Source organism: Anguilla rostrata, chromosome 14, assembly GCF_018555375.3.
Source record: "Anguilla rostrata isolate EN2019 chromosome 14, ASM1855537v3, whole genome shotgun sequence".
NCBI classification, from domain to species: Eukaryota; Metazoa; Chordata; class Actinopteri; order Anguilliformes; family Anguillidae; genus Anguilla; species Anguilla rostrata.
Genome location: NC_057946.1, coordinates 6,707,238 through 6,728,479, shown reverse-complemented (window position 1 = coordinate 6,728,479; position 21,242 = coordinate 6,707,238). Strand labels below are relative to the sequence as shown.

Below are 21,242 nucleotides of genomic sequence, written 5' to 3'. Positions count from 1 at the left end.
TTCACCAAAGTCAGGTTTGCACCATTTGCACACTTCCTTTGCATGAAGAATGGCGAGTTATTCTCTCCTACTCTCCCAACTGAAGGCCCCGTGACTACAAATGGAGGAAAACAATAGACCTTCGTGCAAGACGTGTATCGCAAAGAACCAAGGCCATGCTTACGTTGCCTTTCCTTTCTTGAGTCCTTTTCAAGTTTCTAAACTTTTAACACACTTTATCCCGCACCCCTCAACAAATCTTGCAGAGATAGTGTTCCACAAACAGCACCATCTAAATGCATTCGTTAGTATTTAAAACGGAATTAGGCCCCTGTGGTCATACACAAGTATCTTAAGCCCAGCCCCAACCTCCCTACTGTTGTAGAGATGAGGGACCTTTCCAACTGGCTCAGACTACAATAAGAATCAAGTAGCCCAACTTATCCCGATACAATTAGATCACATAAGTCAGGCCCAAATTGGAGCCGGCTTATTGCAACACTGACTCCAATCTTCCCATCCATTTGGGAATGGAAGCACAGAAACAGGTAGCTTCATACACTAATATGTATTGACATTCCAAAAAAAGCAGATAACATACTTCAAGCTCTGCCTGATGGAATTTGTTTTCAGAGCAGAGGTATGAACGGTGTGTTTTCAGAAAGCGGATACGGTTGAGAAACAGGACATCGTATGGCAGGGTAAGGAGTACACTTCCACATGAGCCTGTATTTCAAATGAGTGGAGAAGCACTGCCACCTGTTGGTAGATAGCGTGAACACTGTCGATTGGTGGATTTTTTAAAACTTTTTCAACTATGCTGATAATGAGAATTACCCTTACACCTTGCACAGGAATCTCTGTTTGAAAGAGGAAACCTCTATCACAAATGAATAATTGAATATATAGGCCTACATATATAGACACACACACACACAAAGATAAATGATATGTCTTGGACAACAAAAAATATATCAGATAATTTCAAAATGAATCCTAATTCTGGTGAAAAGTTGCATGTGTATTTTATAGGCAACTTTCGAAAGAAGAGCGGGGATGAAATGAACCAGATGTCCATAGCACAACACTTTATTATACATGAAAAAGCCATACCAGACCCTGCAGCAAATGCAAATACATTCCAGAAATGCTGCATATTTGGCACATATGTTGCAAACACGTTGCATAAGGTTTTCATGGCTGAACACAAGTACATCCCAAAACAGGAAGAAACACTTAAATGCCTCAAACTCAAACTTAAATCATTTTTGATTGAAGCAGCCAATGAGAAATTCTATCATTATAAGATGGTCTAAAAACATCTTTACACATCAAGTATTTTGGGTATTATTGGGCCTTTAATAGGGCTTTCTTCCCACTTAGATGAAAGAGCAGAACAGAAAGAGGAGAACAGATTTCACAGAACGAACAAGGGAAAGGACGGTTTGCAGAGGAGAATGGTTGGGTCGCTATAGCAAATACTTCTCATGGAGTTATGAGTAGAAAGGAAATCTTATATGCCCTTGTTTTAAAAAATTAAGGTGAAAAGACTCTGGATCAACTCTTTAAAAAATGACTGTAAATACATCTGCAGTGAGACGAGGTCAGACAGGGACACTGTGCAAACCCGAAATGCCCGAGGCCCAGTCTGACGTGGGTCAAATAATAGCCCATGTTTGCCAATCAAACTGGCTTGCAATATGCTTCTTCTCCAAGTAAACAATTAAGGTGATTGATTATACTTTGCTTACTTAAGTAGAGGTACTATCAGCTGATGGAATCAGAGTTATGATTGCTTCGCCATGTGTTACTACAAATATCAAGAATGTATAACCCGCAAAAAACTGTGAAACCGTATGAGATTTTCATAAAGCTCCTTTCCCTGTCCACCCTTAGTCAGAGACCTGCGCCTCCACACGCTAGTGCACCCAGCGAAGCAGAGATGAGGCCCAGCTGGGGCGTGTGGTCCCAGGCACCCTGTGGCTGGAATGATGCCAGACAGAGCCAGTGTCAGATGTGAGGGGGGGGGGGCGCTGCGGGGGCCAACGCATACGGGCGTCGCCCAGGGAGGAGGGCCTTCAGCGGGCAGGGCATCCGCACCCCGCCCCCCCCTCAACAGCAGCTCTGCTGCCCAGCTGGGAATCTGCTGGGCATCTGCGATACAGCTGCGTCAGGTGGACGCTCTTTTGGGGCTTTTGTTTTGGCTGCACTGAAGTGGCTGAATACTGGGAATGCAGAGGAGGTGCTCACGCCGTAAATTTAACTGTGTGGTCATCTGACTTTATTTTGCCACTTCACCTGAACACCTGTGGGCCGTCCAATTAATCATAGGATAACTATTCCTGGACTACTCCCTGAAAAATATTATGTCTGTGGAATCCATGCACATTTTAAATAATTCGGTAGGAAAAATTCAGCTGGAACTGAATGACGGCGAAGCACACCTCCAACTGATTCCTGCTAACCTGTAGGTGCCTGGCATCTAGGTGGCACTAAGGAATGGTCAGGAACCCAAGAACATGTGGCAAACAGGTTGCATAAGGTTTTCGTGGCACAAGAAAGACACTTAAATGTCTCTTTTATTGAAGCAGCCAATGAGAAATTGTATTAATATAAGATTATTATAAAAATTGATTAGCATAAGCCTGCCTAGGCCACAACCTACTAAGCTAGGCACAACCTACTACTGTCTAGCTGCTCAGACTCCAACAAACAATGCCTCTGTAGCAGGGTTTAGGCAGCAGTGTAGTATAGGGGCTGTAACTCAAGGTTTGTGGGTTCAATTTCCAGCTGCAATGCTGCTGTTGTACCACTGAGTGAGGTACCTAACCTGCATTACTTCAGTAAATATCCAGCCCGTGTTCTATCAGTAATGATGCACGTCTTACACGTCCATTTTATGTCTGGCGTGACTAAGCTTGCAATCTGGATTACACAAAAGAATAAAATGAAGGGCGATGATTCTACAGACCCAGTGCCAGTGGTAACAAGGTTAGCAGCTGCCCGACCCTGTTGAGCATGCATGCTATAAGCTAGCCAATAACCTGGAGGCTTTCAGTCACAGCTGGGCCAATGGAGAGTGTTGTGTGTAGCACAGGAAGAGGAAGGTTTTTTCCTTTTGATGATACGTTTTTGTGTTTGGCACTCAGGGTAGCAGGTTAATAAAGGTTAATATTATTTAAAATAAATAATAATAAAAGCAGCCGCCTTTCCCTAAAAATGACTGATTCACTTTTTATTCAGTGCATTTTCCATTATCAGCTAACTACTTCCTCACAGGTGTTTATAATTATTAACAACAATTAATATCTAAAATACATATATAGAGTATATACATAGAGCAGATAGGAGTTATTTAACGCATCAATCAGATTGCCAGTGATTCTGCAATAGAGAGCCTTATAAAACGGACGGAGTGTGGCACAGTGGGTAAGGAACTGGGCTTGTAACCGAAAGGTCGCAGGTTCGATTCCCGGGTAAGGACACTGCCGTTGTACCCTTGAGCAAGGTACTTAACCTGCATTGCTTCAGTATATATATCCAGCTGTATAAATGGATACAATGTAAAATGCTATGTAAAAGTTGTGTAAGTCGCTCTGGATAAGAGCGTCTGCTAAATGCCTGTAATGTAATGTAAAACAACAGCTGTCATTTAGTCATGCACCACTAGATGGCACCAATAGATACCGAATGCTGGGGTACGATGTTCAAATCTCTTTGCTCCACAGCTTTAGACAACAGAACGCTATCACGGGCATTACAAGGCGTGAGCGGCGACAGCAGCTTGTTTTATAGTCATAATCAATACCAACAAATGCCAACCTGTTAATGAGAAGCTTGAGCCACTGAGGTTGGTGTACTCCTGAGAGCACTCTCTCCATGACGGACTCATGTTTCCCTACAGCGGCATAGTGCACGTCTACCAAACGGGCATTGTGTCAGGAGTGAGGGGAGGGCGGGTCTACTCCTGTCATATGCAGTCTCAGACGATAGGCCAAACCCATCTCAGGCCCCAGGTTATCAAGAGGAGAGCACCGTATCAGTCATCTCTGTGACTTTATCGTCTCGGTGAGTCAGCTAATGCAGAAATGAAGCTCATGCTGAGCACAAGACCCTGAGAAGCTGAATGTCACTTCCAGCAAATCCTCCCCCACTCACCACCAACACAGCGGGATGTGCTAACAGGAAGTGCGCCTGTGGTTTCCCAGCTGTGACATCAGACAGCAGGTCTTGAGACAGCGGCCTCCCTGCCATGCAGGTGCACACGCGCAGGCGCACACACACGCACATACACGTACGTGCGCACACACACACACACACTAGAGCAGCGGATGGCTCTGACTGTTTCTGGAAGACTGGGGACCAGTTGCATGCAAATGTTAACTGAAATCAATAAAATTAAAATAAAAATGCAAATACTGGTATCAAGGTTTAATTGACCTCTCAACAAATGTTCATAACACAAATTGCTTTATTTCCCCCCAATTTTCTATTTTACCTTTAATTAGATGGGCAGTCAGACGTAGGGGATAATTTGTTAGCCAGATGTTAACAGATATTTTTGTAGGAATGTTTGTGTGTTGAGGGGTTAAAACTTCTGCTGTTCAAAAAAATGACATCAGGATCTAACAGCAAGTCAGGGGTTTGGTGTAGCCGAATGGCTCATGTGAAAAACAGAACCTCCCACAGGACAGCAGCGCTATCACTGCGCTAGAGCTCAGGACTTTTATTTTGTTCCATTTCGGCCCCCGACTGTCCCAACAAGCCTTCCAGCAGCAACTTAATTTCCCCAAGAGGCCCCCCCTCCAATTACTAGCTAAGCACACACCTGCTGAGCTTCACCATAAAAACATACAGCAGTGGTAGTGTGACCTGGTAGAAAGGTTATGAAAGATACGAACAGTACAAAAAACTTTTTTTAAACAATGCAAATACTGTAGTTTGACATATTTTCATGTAGCCTATTTGAAGCTTTATTCTAGTTTTGCACAAGAGAGACAGGAACAGCGGGCTAATAACAGAGCATTAGCTGTATGCCGAATGTTGCTTGTTGCCGCATCTTCAAATTTTGGAGAGGGAGAAATGTTATTGTAACGTATTGTAATGTATGTAATATCCTTTTTCCCAGAGAAAAGGGAAATCCCTGTTTATGAGAATTCTATGCCTTCAGATCAAAATGGATCAAACCATCTGGAACAGGAAGTGACATAACACCGCCAATTCATCAGGGTACTTCTGCCCAAATAGGCACACGCTCAATGTGTTGAGAACTTCATATGTAGTGTTCAGAGACAAGTACACTTATTTCAGGTGATTTACTCCCCCAAATCACTAGACACACCAGGCAGATTTCTTCAACTGCAACCTAAAACTGCCACCTTACACCAGTCAGTACATCAGGTCTGTAGTTTTGCAATTAAGTGAGGATTTCCTGACCATGAATTGTTAACTTCAGTCCTTTTTAATAGTATTCCAAATCACAGACTTAAGTCACTTCACCAACGACAGTGTTGGGAAACAGACAGTTTTGTGTATTCTGCGTTTGGGAAGTTTCCGCGGGGCCCCAGGGGGGAAGGGGGTGAGCCCCCCTGTTGTATTCAATTTCAATGTGAATGGTACCTGTTTGAATAGGTAGGATGGATTTGAATTTGAATGGTCCAATCGGAAGGAAGCACAGCCTCTATCACCAATCAGAGGCAGTGCTCCCTTTCAACAATATAATTCCACAATATGCAAATACCAGTCTACTGGAAACTGTATAAATCTGATCACCCACCAATACTATTTTGAACTTCCTTGCTGAGTTGTTCCCGTAGCCGGCTGCGTAATAAATCTTCCTGTTTTTACTACAAACTTTTGATCTGCTTCTTCCTGGGCTAACGGTCATTTTGCCTGTTTTTGGGAACATCTTGATTCCCCTACAACAGGAATAGGCTACTAAAAACCTAAGAGCAGGATCCTGCAGTTATTCCCTCCGGTTGCCATTTTTTTAATGGAAGGCAATTTGTTTTGTAAGTATTATATTTGCTTAAAAGGGATGCATATAACCATATCATCATGCAGTTTTGAACCGCTCATTTACCAACTTACTCAGTAACTCATTTTGTACAGGATAATACAGTAGGAAGTACAGTCTGAAAGTATTTTGAAAGACACACTTACTGCCGTTTTGGTTCTGCAATCCAGCAATTTGGATTTGAAATGTAAAAATCCATATTAAGTTAAAGGGGAGACCATCTGCTTTAACTCAAGGGTATTTGCATCCATATTGGGTGATCTGTATAGGAATTACAGCTATTTTTATACATAGTTCCTCATATCAGTGGACTTGCAAACCACGCCCTATATACTGTAGTTCATTTATGATGTACTGTACAAAGATTTTATGGGGATTTACTAGATGATTAAAACAGTGGGACCTTGGCATGTATTTGAATAATACGCAATCATCATGTCACCAAGCCTAAGGTTTCCAATGGTCTTCCGTAATCAGTAAAGACTGACACACACAGAGCTCCAATCTCAGGTCCACTCCCTGCACTCAATGTGGTAATCCCGTGTGAACATTGTCCAACAGCCAGATGTGACAGACTGATAATTCTGAGGTGACACCATGCTATTGGCTCCACCTGTACAAAGATTACCCTCCTCCAAACTGTTCGCAAGTGCTGATAACAGTCTACATCCCAAACTGAGAGTGGCATAATGACACCAATGGTGTCAGGACCCATACAAGGGGATATACCATAGCTATGTGCCCCGGTATGGAAACTCCCCACCACCCAACCTACCCCTAATCCTTGTTGCCAGGGAAATTTCAGGTGAAGGCCGAGAGGACCCATTTACCAGTCGGAAAGGGTAAAAAACAGGAAACAGATGTGTTGTGATTGATGACTCTCAGGGGAAATTTACAATGGTACCTGCCTGCTTGGCAACAGAGGAAATAGGAACCTGTTCACCACTAAACTCCCAAAAGCCCATTTTGTGAAAACCTATTGGGAATGTAACATTTCAATTACTGTGTAAACTGTTATTTTCTCCAAGGGAAGTTCCATCAAAATAAAGCACACTGCAACTATGGCACACTGTCCTTATCAACTAAATAAAAAAAAACAAACTGAAAGACCTGTACAAATAAAAATACTGTGACAGGCTATTATAACTTCCTTTGTAAATTTTCAGTGAGACAGCAAAGTATTACTCTCTAAAAATACACTAGTCCACTTACGTTTGTAACATAGGCTATCCAAAAATTCTCTGTGTACAGGCATGGCCATTTCCTTTGTTAAAAATCTTGGAATAAAATGTAGCAGCAGAAAGACAAATTCTGTACAAATACTTTAAAATGAGCGACATTTCAGCAAACTCAGCTTTCTTCAACCACATGGAGGTGTTGACCAAAATGTCACTCATTAGGTGAAGTGTTGCCATGTCAACGGGAAAGGCATTTAAAAGTGCTGAGTCTCCATTTAGGGCCCTTTGTTAGATTGGCAAAGTGCATTTCCCTTTTTACTTTTCTTTAAAAACATTTGCAGGACAAAATGGATTACGAATTAGCAACACAATTAATTGAACAATATCAGTTTGAAACCTTCTATAAATGGTACAGTCGATGCCATCATGGAGGAGAGATGTCTCTGAAGACACCAGCATGAAAAAAAGCAAGAATCAGCCACAGCAGTTAGGAATGGCTCGATGAGGCCCCTGACAGAGGAGGGAAAAACAGGCAGCAGCAGCAGTCAGGACCAGAGACCTGAACAGGCAAGTGTGCCAAACGCCAGGTCTGAGTGAAACACCCTCCCCCCACGTACAACACGCATACACACAAACACGCTCACACGCACGTGCACACACACACACACACAAAGATACACACGCGCACACACACCCACACACACACATGTATACACATGCACACACACACACACACACACACGCACACACACACACACGTACGCGCACATGCACACACACGCGCAAACGCAAACACACAAACACACACACGCACCCACAAAAAACCAGCGACGGACAAAACACACAGCACGCTCAGCTCCCAGCCCATTAACCCTCCGCGCTACGGCGGTAAGCAGATTAGAAAGCCTTTCATTGGAACGGCAGGTCGGCCCCCCCTCACAATGGCGGTCATTACGCGGTGCTGCAGCAGGACATGCGCCAGACGGAGGATGTGGCTCAGTGGGTCAGGAAGCCGGGGCGTCCTACACACACTGGAACGCTCCCAGTGCACAACTGGGTCATCAGACAGGCTAACTACGGCCCTGACTGCAAATTAAGTCTCAGAGGCACTGTGCTCCTGGTACATGGACAAAAGCGATAAACAAATGTGCATCCTGCTTTAGGCAAAATAATATTCCACTGATTCGAATACACAGCTGGATTGTTTCTAATCAGAAAACCTTGTGTGCATCCAATTACATTGCTAGCATAGTAAAGGTGACTATCAGAAGATTTTAATCGATGATAGGTTCATTTTAACTGGAGCAGTTATAAAAGGAGGCACTTTACTGAGGCTACGAAACGAAGGCAGTCCCAGGAGCGCAACCCTCCGTGGGACGGTGATAACAACTCTTTCCTCGTGGTTAATGAACAGTGCACTGCCGAGGCGTACCTGTCCCCCACACAAATATCACCAGGTGTGGAGAAAACACAAGAGCTGATAAGGAGTTAGCTTTATTAGTTCTGAAGTAGAACATCACCACCGCAGTAAACAGTCTTCGCTTCACCAAGGACCACGCTGCACATCTGCAGGCGTATTTACGCGAATGAAAAAAATTGTTGTTTCTTCTCGAAGATTATGCACGCGGGGATTCATCATCCCATGTGGTATTGCGATGACTAGACGATAAATATGCTACAACAGCCAAAGCTACCGTTACGCTCGGCATAGACACGGATGATTTACCGCTGTTGTACCACAAAAGCCATTGCAATGTCATTTTAGTCCCCCCACCCCTTTACATTAAAAACACTGGAAGATGGGAAACAAAAAATAAATAAATAAATGGCAAGAGAAATACTTGATAGTCCACAAAAAAACAGCGAATTGTATATTTTTACCATTCAATGACAATGACAGGCAAACCATGGAGCTGAAAAACTGACTTAGTCTTTGCTTCTTCACAATCACAGTGCTTTTTTAAATTAGTCTGACGCGGTATTAGAAATAAAAATAAACACTTATCGCAAAATAGAGAGTGCGTAGGCTGATAGGCCAGCCTGTCTTCATCAGTCACCAGTCACTGGTCTCTAATATGGCGAGTGACCTAAATGCTGTGCTTAGAAGAGTCTGGTAAGGACCAGACTGCTTGACAGTTCCGTGCACACAAGGGGACCCCAAGCTGGACTTTGACTGGTCGGAGGAGGAGGAGGCAGAAGAACCCCCGTGGCGTATAAACATCCTGCAGTTGCCTTTGGCCGAGGCCGGGCACAGATGGGGGCCCGGGCAGCAGCGTACACCATGTCCATCTGCCCTGAACACAAGCAGGGGTGTGAGGCGTGAACCAGCCTGGAACAGCTCTGTGGCTCAATCGATTCTGTCTGACTGAATGATGGACCTGAGCCTCGCTGTGGGCTTATGGATTTATAGCCATGATGAGGAACTGCTGCAGCGCCAACATGTGCGCAAAATGAGCTCTTTGGGAGTAATGAACAGAAACCACAGCTAAAGTTCATCAAAACCCCCCGCCAGGGAGGATCTAAAATCGGCTCCAGACACACCCCGCCACGGCACAATGGCATGACCTCGGGTTTTTTAACGCCCCCAAGTAACCAGTCTTCCTTTACTGGAAGTTGTGCTTTGTTTTCCCCAAACATATCACGGATTCCCACCCAGCTTGTTCGGTGCACTGAAGAGGCTGAAAAAAAGAGAACTGTTATGAATGGCATCCTGTTTGGCCCTTAGGAAGGCCCTGGGCAGGAGCTGCTACCCGAGCAGAGACCGGCAGGACTTTTATTAGGAACTGCGAGATATTCACGTCCTGGGACGGAGTCAGAGACCGTTCACATCCTGCCATTCAAAGCACGGAAACAAGCTAAGTATATAAGCTGGAGCACCCACAAACACTTCCCCCCCGCTACCCTCCATCAACCGGTCAGGAGAAGCAGATTTATGACTCAAACTCATTCAAAATATTCAGTGACGCAATAGGTGGTGCCTGGCTTCTATCAGTTCATTGTTTTCACCTCCTTTGCCTTGAAAACAAGAAACTGCGGACTGTATTATTGTTTGCTAAATTAAAACCTGCTTAAGAGTCCCTCAAAAACAATTCAAAGGTGTTCAGTCAAGGTAAACTTAGAATAAATGAAACCACATTACTTGCCAACACTATACTATCATTTAAACAAATATCAGCATGAGAAAAAACTTTTTTTTTTTTTTTTTGAGAAGACTTGAAGCAGACTTAAGCAATGTTTGGGACATAGGGGGCAATCCTCAGAAATGAGTACCCTTCTGAAGAGACACATTTATATATTTAACTCAGCAGAAGACATAGGCCTACACGCCTGATAATATTCTTCATGGTTTCACTCACTCTTATCTATTTACAAACTCAGGATGACACCAGGAAGCAGACAAGAGCTCACACATACCAGCTAACTTATTAACTTTTCAGTCACCCAAGAGCAACAATATTCCACCTTTTAAGACGCACGTCTGTGTGCATCGCAGATGCAATAAAATGCTGCGGAGCGAATGGGAATGTGCTCGCTCGCACACTGTGTGGATCGCGACAGGCAGAGTGTACGGAGCTAGTAGACACAGTGGGTAATGGAACGGGCTTGTACACCAAAGGTCCAGGTTGATTCCCGTAGGACACTGCCTTGTATCCTTGAGCAAGGACTTAAAGAAATTGATGCAGTATATATCAGCGTAAAATGGATACAGTAAAAAGCATGTAAAAAGATGCTATAGTGCTGGATAAGGGGCTAAAAGGCCCGTAATGTAATGTAAAAACAGCCAGAGTCACTACGTTTTTAAATGACATTTGGCAGTTTAGAGCCATGGTACGCCACTTCAAGCTCAAGTGCACGCAAACCAAACGATGCAATTTAAGCACCATAAAGTCTCAATAAAACTGGTTAGTATTCAGAGAGCATTCTGCGCCAAGTACTTCCAAAAAACCCTGCCTAAACAACTGGCAAAAACGCATGCCAAAACGACGCTAGGCATCATGAAAGCAAAAGCGTTTACTTATCACCGCAGCACAGAATTGAGTGAAGACTTAAGTAAGTAAAGCACCTGGAAGGTGCTGCTCACATAGTGTGGATATAGGGGCTAAACAGGCCCCTATATCCACACTATGTGAGCAGCACCTTCCAGGGAACTTTCGTCTCTGCTCAAGGCAACGCATGGAGGAATGGTGTCCGCTTCTCACTGCATTCCTGCTTCCAGGATAACTGCTGTTCTGCATGAATAATATTACGTTCTTGAGGCAATACTACAATTGCCCTCTGCCACAGCCACCAAGAATGAAATCTTGGGCATTTAGCCACAATGTACTTACACCGCAGTCCGATTCAAGGGGGCCCACTGTGTTTATCTGAAAAGTTTACAATTTCACAACTGAAAGACTCCAGGAAATTTTTCCTGGAAGTTTACAAAACTCCTGGAAATGTTATATCTTCTGCTACCATAGTCCAGGCTGTATTACAACAGGGCTGGCAGACACTGTCATCTGGCTCAGTTCCTTGTAATGAACTCAGTAATACTAAAATTCAACTAAACAAGTGAAACCAAGAGGCTCTCTAAAAAAGAGCCAGCAATAATGCCACTATGAATGCTTTCTAATTACTTAAAGCTGTAGAATCTATGCAAGTTCTTCAGGCTGTAGAATGAACAGTACTCCCAAAAGTGGAATTATTTATAGTTGCATTAGCATTCTTATTTTGCTTAAAGGAAGCTGCTTTGGTGCATTACATCTGGCAGTCTAATATTAAGCATGTACAAATTATATAATTATGTGAATTTAATTAATAATTTAATTAATAACTTTAAGTTGTGTTTTTTGTATGTTGCATTCATATATCATTTATACATTAGGACATTAGATTAAGCAAACAATGAGTGCAATTAGTGAAGCATAAACTTACATTCAAAATGCTAAGGCTCATTAAAGCCTGATGAAATATTACAATCTCACTGAACTAATAGCTTTGTCCACCCACCCCCATTTTTTAATACAGATGTCACATGTAAGACCAAAACTCAAAAAGATTCAGTGTGAGCTCCTCTGTGTAAAACAGAGTATCTCAAATTGCATTATCTGTAATATGGCCTCTAACAGAGCACCACGCAGCCACAGAACTTTATCTTGGGCCAAGACTGTGTATCTTTTTAGTCGCTGCAGTTTAAAGAAACTGAAAAAAAAACTGACAAGTTGCAACCTTTCGAGATGCTGTAAGCCTCTGAATAAAGATGAGGAAGGTGACCTCAAAACCAGGGCACGAGCGCAGCACCATTTCGGGCAAGGAAATCTAAAGATAGAACGGCAATTTTACACTCCATTGCCACAGCAATTAGGGGCCTGAAGAGGACTAATCGGAGGCATAAACTCCTGTCACCAAGAGCCATGATATCCACAGCCTGAACACTTTCTCCGCAGACCCAGATTAGCTGGATTTGTGAGAGGAGTTAGGCTAACGGTTTCATTCGTAATAATTTGGCCTAGGCTGCAACAGGTGGTGTCCGATTGTTGTGAAATGGGAAATGTGAAAGAGGTGAGTGCCTTGCTATAAGTGCCATGGACCGCAACATGCATATAGAGTCAAAATCTATATTTGTCTATTTCTTTTTGGTGCTACTCTACAATGAAAAACTCCTTACTCAGCAATAATAAAGTATTAAAATAGCCCCGTAATATTATAATATACTGTTACTATTACAAATGCTTTTACACAAACTGCTCGGATTTCAATTTTCTTATTTAGAGAAAACAAGTTTTGCGTCTGTGATATAATTGCTACTCTAATTAAACCTGTGTCATTAACAATCCTTGCTTATGCTCAACCACATCAGTATCTCCACATTAATGCAGTGTCACCATTGTCTTTACAAACTTTCCTCTTGGTTGAATATTACAAGCTTGTTGCTGTCTTTTATGACCTGCAGCAGTAATGTTCTTACAATTCAACTCACACGTCATCCATTATGAATCCTGAACAGTAGGATATCTCCTATCGTGCCATCTTAAGATCTGAAAGACTTTAATTTTGACTTAACTATTTTGGACCGATTTGATTTCAGATTTTCATTAAATTACAGATGGCCGATTCTTAAATTACATTAAGATTGTTCTTACTCTTTTTAAATGTTTTTTTAACAATGAGTATTTGCTCATGAATATGTTAAAACATCAAAATCAAATGTTAAAACATCTCAATGGAAACCCGCTAGGCACAAACAAAAATGGATGGCTACAATATATTTTATACATCCATCCACCTGCATTTTGTCATAGTTCCAGGTTTCAAAAGGCAGGAACAAGTGACTTGTATGTGTATTTTTATCAAAAGTCACCATCACCTAAAGGTAATGCATCAATAAGGTGCAAATTAAGTTTAAATTTCAAAGACAAAAGAACATACACATATGATAAAGAAAGCAAGGGATTGTGGTGCTTTCTGTGTCAAGTGTTGGGAGGATGTTGTGGTTCAAGGTGGTCAGAACAACATAATAAACCAATGGGCCTCATTGACCTTTTTAGTGGGATCCAAGGTCGTCTCAAAAAGGTCATTGCAAGCAGGCTTATTTCCAGTCAAAGTAATGTTTATTGGCAACACAGTCCATGAAAGGCCATCCAGGGAGTTTTTCATTGTCACTGACACTTCTGGCTTGCTTTGAGGCTGTTTTAGGCTACGGTATACTACAAAGCATATTGTGAAAAATACTTTGTAAAATGTGCTAAATAAAACTTTACTGAAAATTTGAAGTTGCAGATTTGAGCCTGTATGTTTCCAACAAACCCCATAATCAAAACAACCGCCTACAAATTTTCCTGGCATTGTAATCCAACCTCATACATAACATGTTGAATATACTCATCTCTCCAACATTAAATCACCCATTATCGTCACACTAAAAGAAAAACTACATTTTGAGCCTAACTTATGCAACTTGTCAGCTGGTAGTTTGGAAGTTTTGATTGGCCAATACCCACCAAAACAAGCTTTTCTCTTAGCATGTCTCCTCCCTTCCAGCAGACACACCTGAACGCTAATGTTCGTCCTGAAAGCTGATGTTCTTCTGGAAAGCAGTTGCTGCAGCAGCACCTCAGCTCAAACCTGTTCTGACTTGTACTGCCACATAGCATCCACAAACAACGCTATAACTACAGAACACAGAGACTTCATCTTTGCATTGCCCGCAGCATGAGAAGAAAGAGATCAAGCACTCCGTGGAAGCTTTTCTTCACTTCCATGTCAACAGTAGCATCCTAAAATATTATGCAAATCATGGCAAAACTGCAATCATGTTATTCGTCACAAGACATAGAATTACACAGACATAAAGCCCAAGAGAAGCTTCAGAGACACGCAACTATATCTTGCAGGTGATATGACATTGATATGAACTAACATATAGCAAGATACATATTATTGCACAGGTAAATATAATCAATGGGACAATACACATAAAACATTTGAATATATATTGAATAATCTATTCATGTTAACTAATCAATATAGCTGCGATAATAAAATTAATTGGCTTTAAAAAACACCATTCTCCCAGTATTTTTGATCATGTAATTTAGTTATTTATTTAGTTATTTATTTTTTTTTACATCGAACAGGATTGACGGGAAAGTTAAATGAACACTCCAGCTAAAAACAAGTCAACCATAAATGCAACCAAACATTCTGTAGAATAGATAGCTGAGAACAGTACCTTCATGGCTACCAACAAGTTCACCTACACATAGCCTAGCTAGCAAAAATATTTCAACAGGAACCTTTTTTGCAGTTACTATATTTGACAGTTATTTAACATCAATGACACCAATAAAATATTTATTGAGCCTAAAACCATAATAAAATTGAATGGCTGATTATCAGTAAACACAATTTTCAATAGAAACATATTCTGGGTTACTTTAATGCTGAACTAGTCACACTACCAAATACTTGTTGATATATACAGATCCGCAAGGCTACAGTGTTTTTTTTTACCTCTCAGAAATTCAACCCATGCCTCTATTGTTTGCGACACCGCAGTTCTACCCAAATAGAACACAAACACTCCCACGATACGCGGTAAGCTCGTCAAAACGACTCACAAAAGTAGGAGCAAAGACAGGATGCTACAGTAACTAAGTGTATAAAACAATAAAGTAATCAGTCATAAAACACAGCCTTTCACATACAAAGAGACATCCCAAAACTGTACAACACGCACGCTTACCGTGAAAAAGCCAATCCGGCACAGAGCAAACGAGAGCTGCAAACACTCGGACATCATCCACGGCAACAGCGTTACCGCCGACAACAAACAAGCCAGCCAGGGTAATTGAACAGGGCCAAGGGGGAAGGCAGAGAGAACAGTAGGTAGGCAAACACACTTAGTCAACGCGAGACCCAGAGCAGCAAAGGACGTGCAGCAGTCCTCAACTTCATCTGAGAGACGGGGACTACGAAAAAAAAGGGGGGGAAAGACAAAATCTGTTCTCATTATTTAAAACAAGATTTTTTTTAAATCATACAAAAATAAGAAACATATTTAAAAAGATCTCTAAAAAAGATCTCTTTTTTTACAAGTGTAATGTAAAACTGAACAAAATGTTGTGTTCAAAATTACAGCCAGAGCACATCTACAAAGCATATCTTTGACAGAGTTAGATCAATTTCAACCTCTTCCTCGTGTCCTATTCCACACATTTTCAAGGATCTGATTCACAGGTCATGCTAGACTTGCTTGTTTGTGCTGTTCCTCTCAGAACTCCCACCCCCCCACCCCACCCACCCCACCCCAAACACACACACACACAGAATAACTGCATTTTTTAAGTTCTATTCAAAACTATTTTGAACTTAAGCAGTGTTTACTGCACAGAGTCAAGGGTAACACTGGAAATACTTCAACTCAACTTTTTGAATGGAGAAAAAATAAGTGACCTGTTCTTCCGTACCTAATGTTTTTTAATAAGTGAAGTAGGTTACTGATTGCCTTCAGAAGTTATACATCTACACTAGGTGTCAGTAAATTGCAGACACAGAACATCTAAAATGAAAACCTTGTGAAAAAATAAAACTCAAAATAGCGGTTTACAGATAACTGTCAACCGAACAAAACACATTGCACCAGCATACTGTGACACCCATGCCTGGATAAAATAATTGAACATACACACGTGAGAGAAAATTTCAAAACAATCAGGATAACACCCTCCTCCTTTCTGTTCAGCATGTGCATTGACCTCTGGCAAGCAGTGGAGTCTCACTGATCTCACTTCTCCTGTACAGTAGTAATGACCATTCCTGTTTTAGATATCTACTTCAGTCAGGGGGGAAGTAGTGAGTAGTTGGTGCTCGTTTGTCCCTGCCTGTAACAGGTATGAGAAATAATGTCTCTTTCGTAATGACAGAGTCATACGTAATCCAAGCAATAGCCTATAAAATTCAAGAGTTTAGATTACTGTGGCCCAAAAATAATTCTATATTTAGCTTTTGAGATAGGCTACAAGTTAAACTTTGTCATACTATAAAATATCAAATTGTAGGCTATACATCAGCCATTAAAGGTCCAGCATATTCACGTGTATTTGAAAAACACAGAATATGATTTTCTATAGGCTATTATGCACACAGGATGAAATAAATTGCAATGAAATAAGTAGTAAATAAATGTATTTTTAAATGAACTCAGAGTTTGCAGTGGATCTACTCTCTCAAAGAACAACATTAAATATGTTTAGTCACCCAGTTAATGAACACAAGGAAGATATCAGAAATCACATCCCACTGCCATCAATAGAAGCCCATGACACAAAATTCATCTTCAAGCAGTTCAGAGATGCAGGATTACTGGCATGAAGGACCTAAGCGCAGTAAAATCAAAGCACAATCCAGTCTCCGCACATTCCAAGGCTTGAAATTAGCCCAGCACCTTCGGGTAATAAACGACTTGAAATGTTTCGGACGGACAAATATGGACATGTTGGGTGCCTGTGGAATCAGGGGATGAAGGTCACTCTGTCACTGTCCCTCAGTTTTGAAAGTCACTCCTGAGCCCGGCTCACTGTATCCACAAGCAATGACTGACAGTGCTGTGCATTATGCGACAGCACACAAATACCCACCCTAATTCATACAACAACTGACCTCTCGGTTTCATTCTGAAATCCCATCTGCTGTTCACAGGCCAGATCCAAGTGTGGAACACCCGGTTTAATGTTTCACCCTGCACTATTGTCTGGGTCAAACTGGGACGGATGTTGTTTTTGAAACCCCGCCAACTAATTGCGCACTAAAATTCCAAATTCCTACCTAGCCTACTTGCTACGGTCTCCATAAATGAACGATCAGTTGTCGTTTCTCGGGGTATTTGATTAAATTGCAACGCCTACTTCACAACTGATTCAATTATTCAACGACGGAGTGTAGCACAGTGGGTAAGGAACTGGGCTTGTAACCGAAAGGTCGCAGGTTCGATTCCCGGATAGGACACTGCCGTTGTACCCTTGAGCAAGGTACTTAACCGAAATTGCTTCAGTATAGCCTATATGCAGCTGTATAAATGGATACAAAATGCTATGTAAAAGTTGTGTAAGTCGCTCTGGATAAGAGCGTCTGCTAAATGCCCGTAATGTAATTTAATTAGCTGATCTGGGGGTCGCTAATTAGAACTGCCCTAATAGCAGGCCACAGAAATAAATGGAACCAAAATGCTATAAAACAGTCTCTTCATATTTCTTTGTAGCGATCTGCAAAATACACATATACGCCATTCTATATCCTTCATTCATTTTCATTCTAATTATAAATTTTGGGTAAAACCAGTTATATGAATACCCAGCTCTCAAATCTTAAGTTTAGATTCCTGAAAATATGGACAGTTCCCAGGCTGTGTTGTCTTTAAAAAGTATTGCGTCAAGCCAGCCAGTCAACACCTTTCAACCATCCTGTATTGTAACACGCAGAGCCAACAACATTTAATCTGTCTTTAATAAATGACCCTTTTCATGTTCATAATCACACAAGCATAATGTTCAATTCCTAATGCCATGCACAGTGAAGAGTTTCGGTTTCATATGCCAAATTGCCCATATGTACAAGCTGAAGAAAAGATTAGCCTACTTACTCTTGGCTACTCCATATTTTCTAAAAAGCCTGTTTATTTTGAAGAGCTTGTCATGGCAACCGAAAAAATAATTCTCGCAAAGTTATGGGATGGATTCTATAATAGTGCACAATAATGGTGCAAGTCCTGAAACCAGGACGACTAATTGGTAGTTCACATAGTGCATAACATTGCGCAGAGCTGTTGTGTGCAGAGAAAATATTGATTATTCTGAAAGACCTGCACAGCTAGGCCTAGCTCAGTGACCTCATTAAGAAAATATCCTTTTAATGTTGGACCTCACAGTACACAATAAAACAGAGACTCTATCTTACAATGTGAACGTGCCTCACTGGTAAAATATAATTTTTAAAAAAACATCTAACACATTGCTGTGCCAAAGTGGACTGTAATTAACCTCTGGGAAAGAGAATTGTGTATTGACTTTATGAGTCAATTAATTCTGAAAAGCCACAGGGGACCCTTCAGATATAAATTTTCCAGTTTTCAGGCGATGAAAGTAATGCGTTCACTGCAAAGCGCATGCAGAGTCTGAAGGAAACGCCTCTACCTGAAAAAACACACACCGTGTAATGTCAGAGATGGTTCGTGCGAACAATGAGGGAAACGATTCCACCCGTTAGTTCAAAACAGAAATGCGAAGCAAAGAAAGCAAAACAAATGGCGCTCCACTCAAATAAGGCTTGGATGGAACTTTATTAGACTGATTTTCTTTTAAATTATAGTATTAAAAAGTGTCCATTATGATCAATAAACATACTGGACCTGCAGATCTTAAAACAGGCCGAATACTCCTCCTTTCCGCCATGACCACTCCCTTAGCTGCAGGCCTGCAGCTCTTGAGTGGATTGAACCCTGTATCCCTGGAGCGTTCTTTAGGGTTTCCAGGGATGGCGTATGTCCTCACTATGACCTTCCTCCCAGTGTCCCTCAATGCTCTGTACTTGGCTGCCTCTTTTCTCATTACATTACCGGTATTCAGCAGATGCTCTTATCCAGAGTGACTTACACAACTTCTTACACAGCACTTACATTGCATCCAGCTAGATATAGGCCTATACTGAAGCAATGCAGGTGAACTACCTTGCTCAAGGGTACAACGGCAGTGTTCTACCTGGGAATTCAACCTGTGACCTTACAAGACTAGCCCCTTACCCATTATACTCCACCCATCATTTATTATACCACCTCTATGCTGACGGTACTCTCCTCTCCTCCATCTGACACTCAGCTCTCACAGTGCATCTCAGCTTGCCTGAAGGACATCTCTTACTGCAGGGTGGTCCGTCACATCAAGCTCAATCTGATAAATAGTGAAATACTTTCCACTTCCTCCATGTCCACTCCACTGCAAGACCTCTCCCTCAGTCGAGATGCTAATCTTCTGTCGAAAAACCAAAATCAGCTGTTTCAAGGGGTAAAGCAGCTGTTGAAAAATGTAGCTCGGCATGTTTCTTGTGTCAAGGAGTGTCATGTTTTTACTGCAAACACTACGGTAACCCCATTAGGCTGAGATCCACTTCTTGTGATTTCTCATGGTTTACCTGGAGTCAAATTCTGCAAGCAATGTCCCCTCACTTCCATGGGTCTTCATACTCATGACACTTGTATAGATGAAACACGAATGAAACACAATTTGAAAGCGCTTACTTTTTAATAGAATCAGAGCACCAAATTTCTCCCTGGTGCACGCCACAAAGGAAATCAACCAGAGCAGCAGAGCAAATAGGCCGCCGGCAGAACTATAAAGAGGAATGTAGCCTAGCAGAGTCTTTATAGGTCTCTTTACAGGACTACTGTTTAAAGAGCAAAGAAAATGGCAGTTTCATCCACACAAAGAAAATACAACTTCCCATGCAGAGCAGTTGGGGGAATTGCAGGTTTTATAAGAAGCAGACCAATTGACAGACATAACCTACATGACCAAAAGTGTGTAGCCTAATTAGTGTGTTCGGCTACTTCAGCCACACCCATTGCTAGCAGGTGCATAAAACCAAGCATACAGCCATGCAATCTCCATAGACAAATATTAGCAGTAGAATGGGTCGTACTGAAGAGCTCAGTGACCTTAAACGTGGCGCTGACACAGGATGCCACCTTTCCAACGAGTCAGTTCCTCAAATTTCTGCCCCTCGAGAGGTGCCCCAGCCAACTGCAAGTGCTGTTATTGTGAAGCGGAAATGTCTAGGAGCAACAACAGCTCAGCCAAGAAGCGGTAGGGCCACACAAGCTCACAGAACAGGACTGCTGAGGGCCGAAACCGGTAGAGCATAAACATAGTCTGTCCTTGGTCGCAACACTCACTACCAAGTTCCAGACTGCCTCTGGAAGCACTCAACTGTTCCCAAACTGTTCGCTGGGAGCTTCGTGAATTGGGTTTCCATGGCCGTGCAGCCGCACTCAAGCCCAAGATCACGATGCGCAATGCCAAGCGTCGGCTGGAGTGGTGTAAAGCACACCGCCTTTGGACTCTGGAGCGGCGGAAACACGCTCTCTGGAGTGATGAATCACACTTCACTATCTGGCGGTCTGATGGACCAATCAGGGTTTGGCGAATGTCAGGAGAACGCTGCCTGCCCAAATGCATAGCGCCAACTGTTGAGTGTGGTGGTGGAACAATGGTCTGGGGCAGTTTTTCATGGTTTGGGCTAGGCCCCTTAGTTCCAATGAAGGGAAATCTAAATGCTACAGCATATAATGACATTCTAGAGAACCGTGTGCTTCCATTTGTGGCAACAGTTTGGGGAGGGCTCTTTCCTGTTTCAGCATGACAAAAAGTGAGGTAAAAAAAAAATATTTGCCAAGTTTGGTGTGGAAGAAATTGACTGGCCTGCACAGAGCCCTGACCTTAACACCACCAAACATCTTTTGGATGAGTTGGAATGCCGACTGCGAGCCAGGCCTTATCGTCCAACATCAGTGCACAACCTCATGAATGCTCTAGTGGCTG

The 21,242-nt window shown here is 42.2% G+C and overlaps 1 protein-coding gene across 2 annotated transcripts in view; it reads right to left on the bottom strand.

Annotated features, from left to right (window-relative positions):
* LOC135238846 (ADP-ribosylation factor-like protein 15) overlaps nucleotides 1-21,242 on the bottom strand; it is a 101,709-nt gene that overhangs the window by 76,585 nt on the left and 3,882 nt on the right. The window contains exon 1 of one of the 2 annotated variants that reach the window (XM_064306954.1): nucleotides 15,398-15,548. The exons of the other annotated variant lie outside the window; for it this stretch is intronic. Within the exon in view, the coding sequence (XP_064163024.1) occupies nucleotides 15,398-15,454 (57 nt within the window). The 5' untranslated portion in view covers nucleotides 15,455-15,548. Of the gene's footprint in view, nucleotides 1-15,397; nucleotides 15,549-21,242 lie in introns of those variants that run through there. 2 annotated transcript variants of the gene reach the window in all.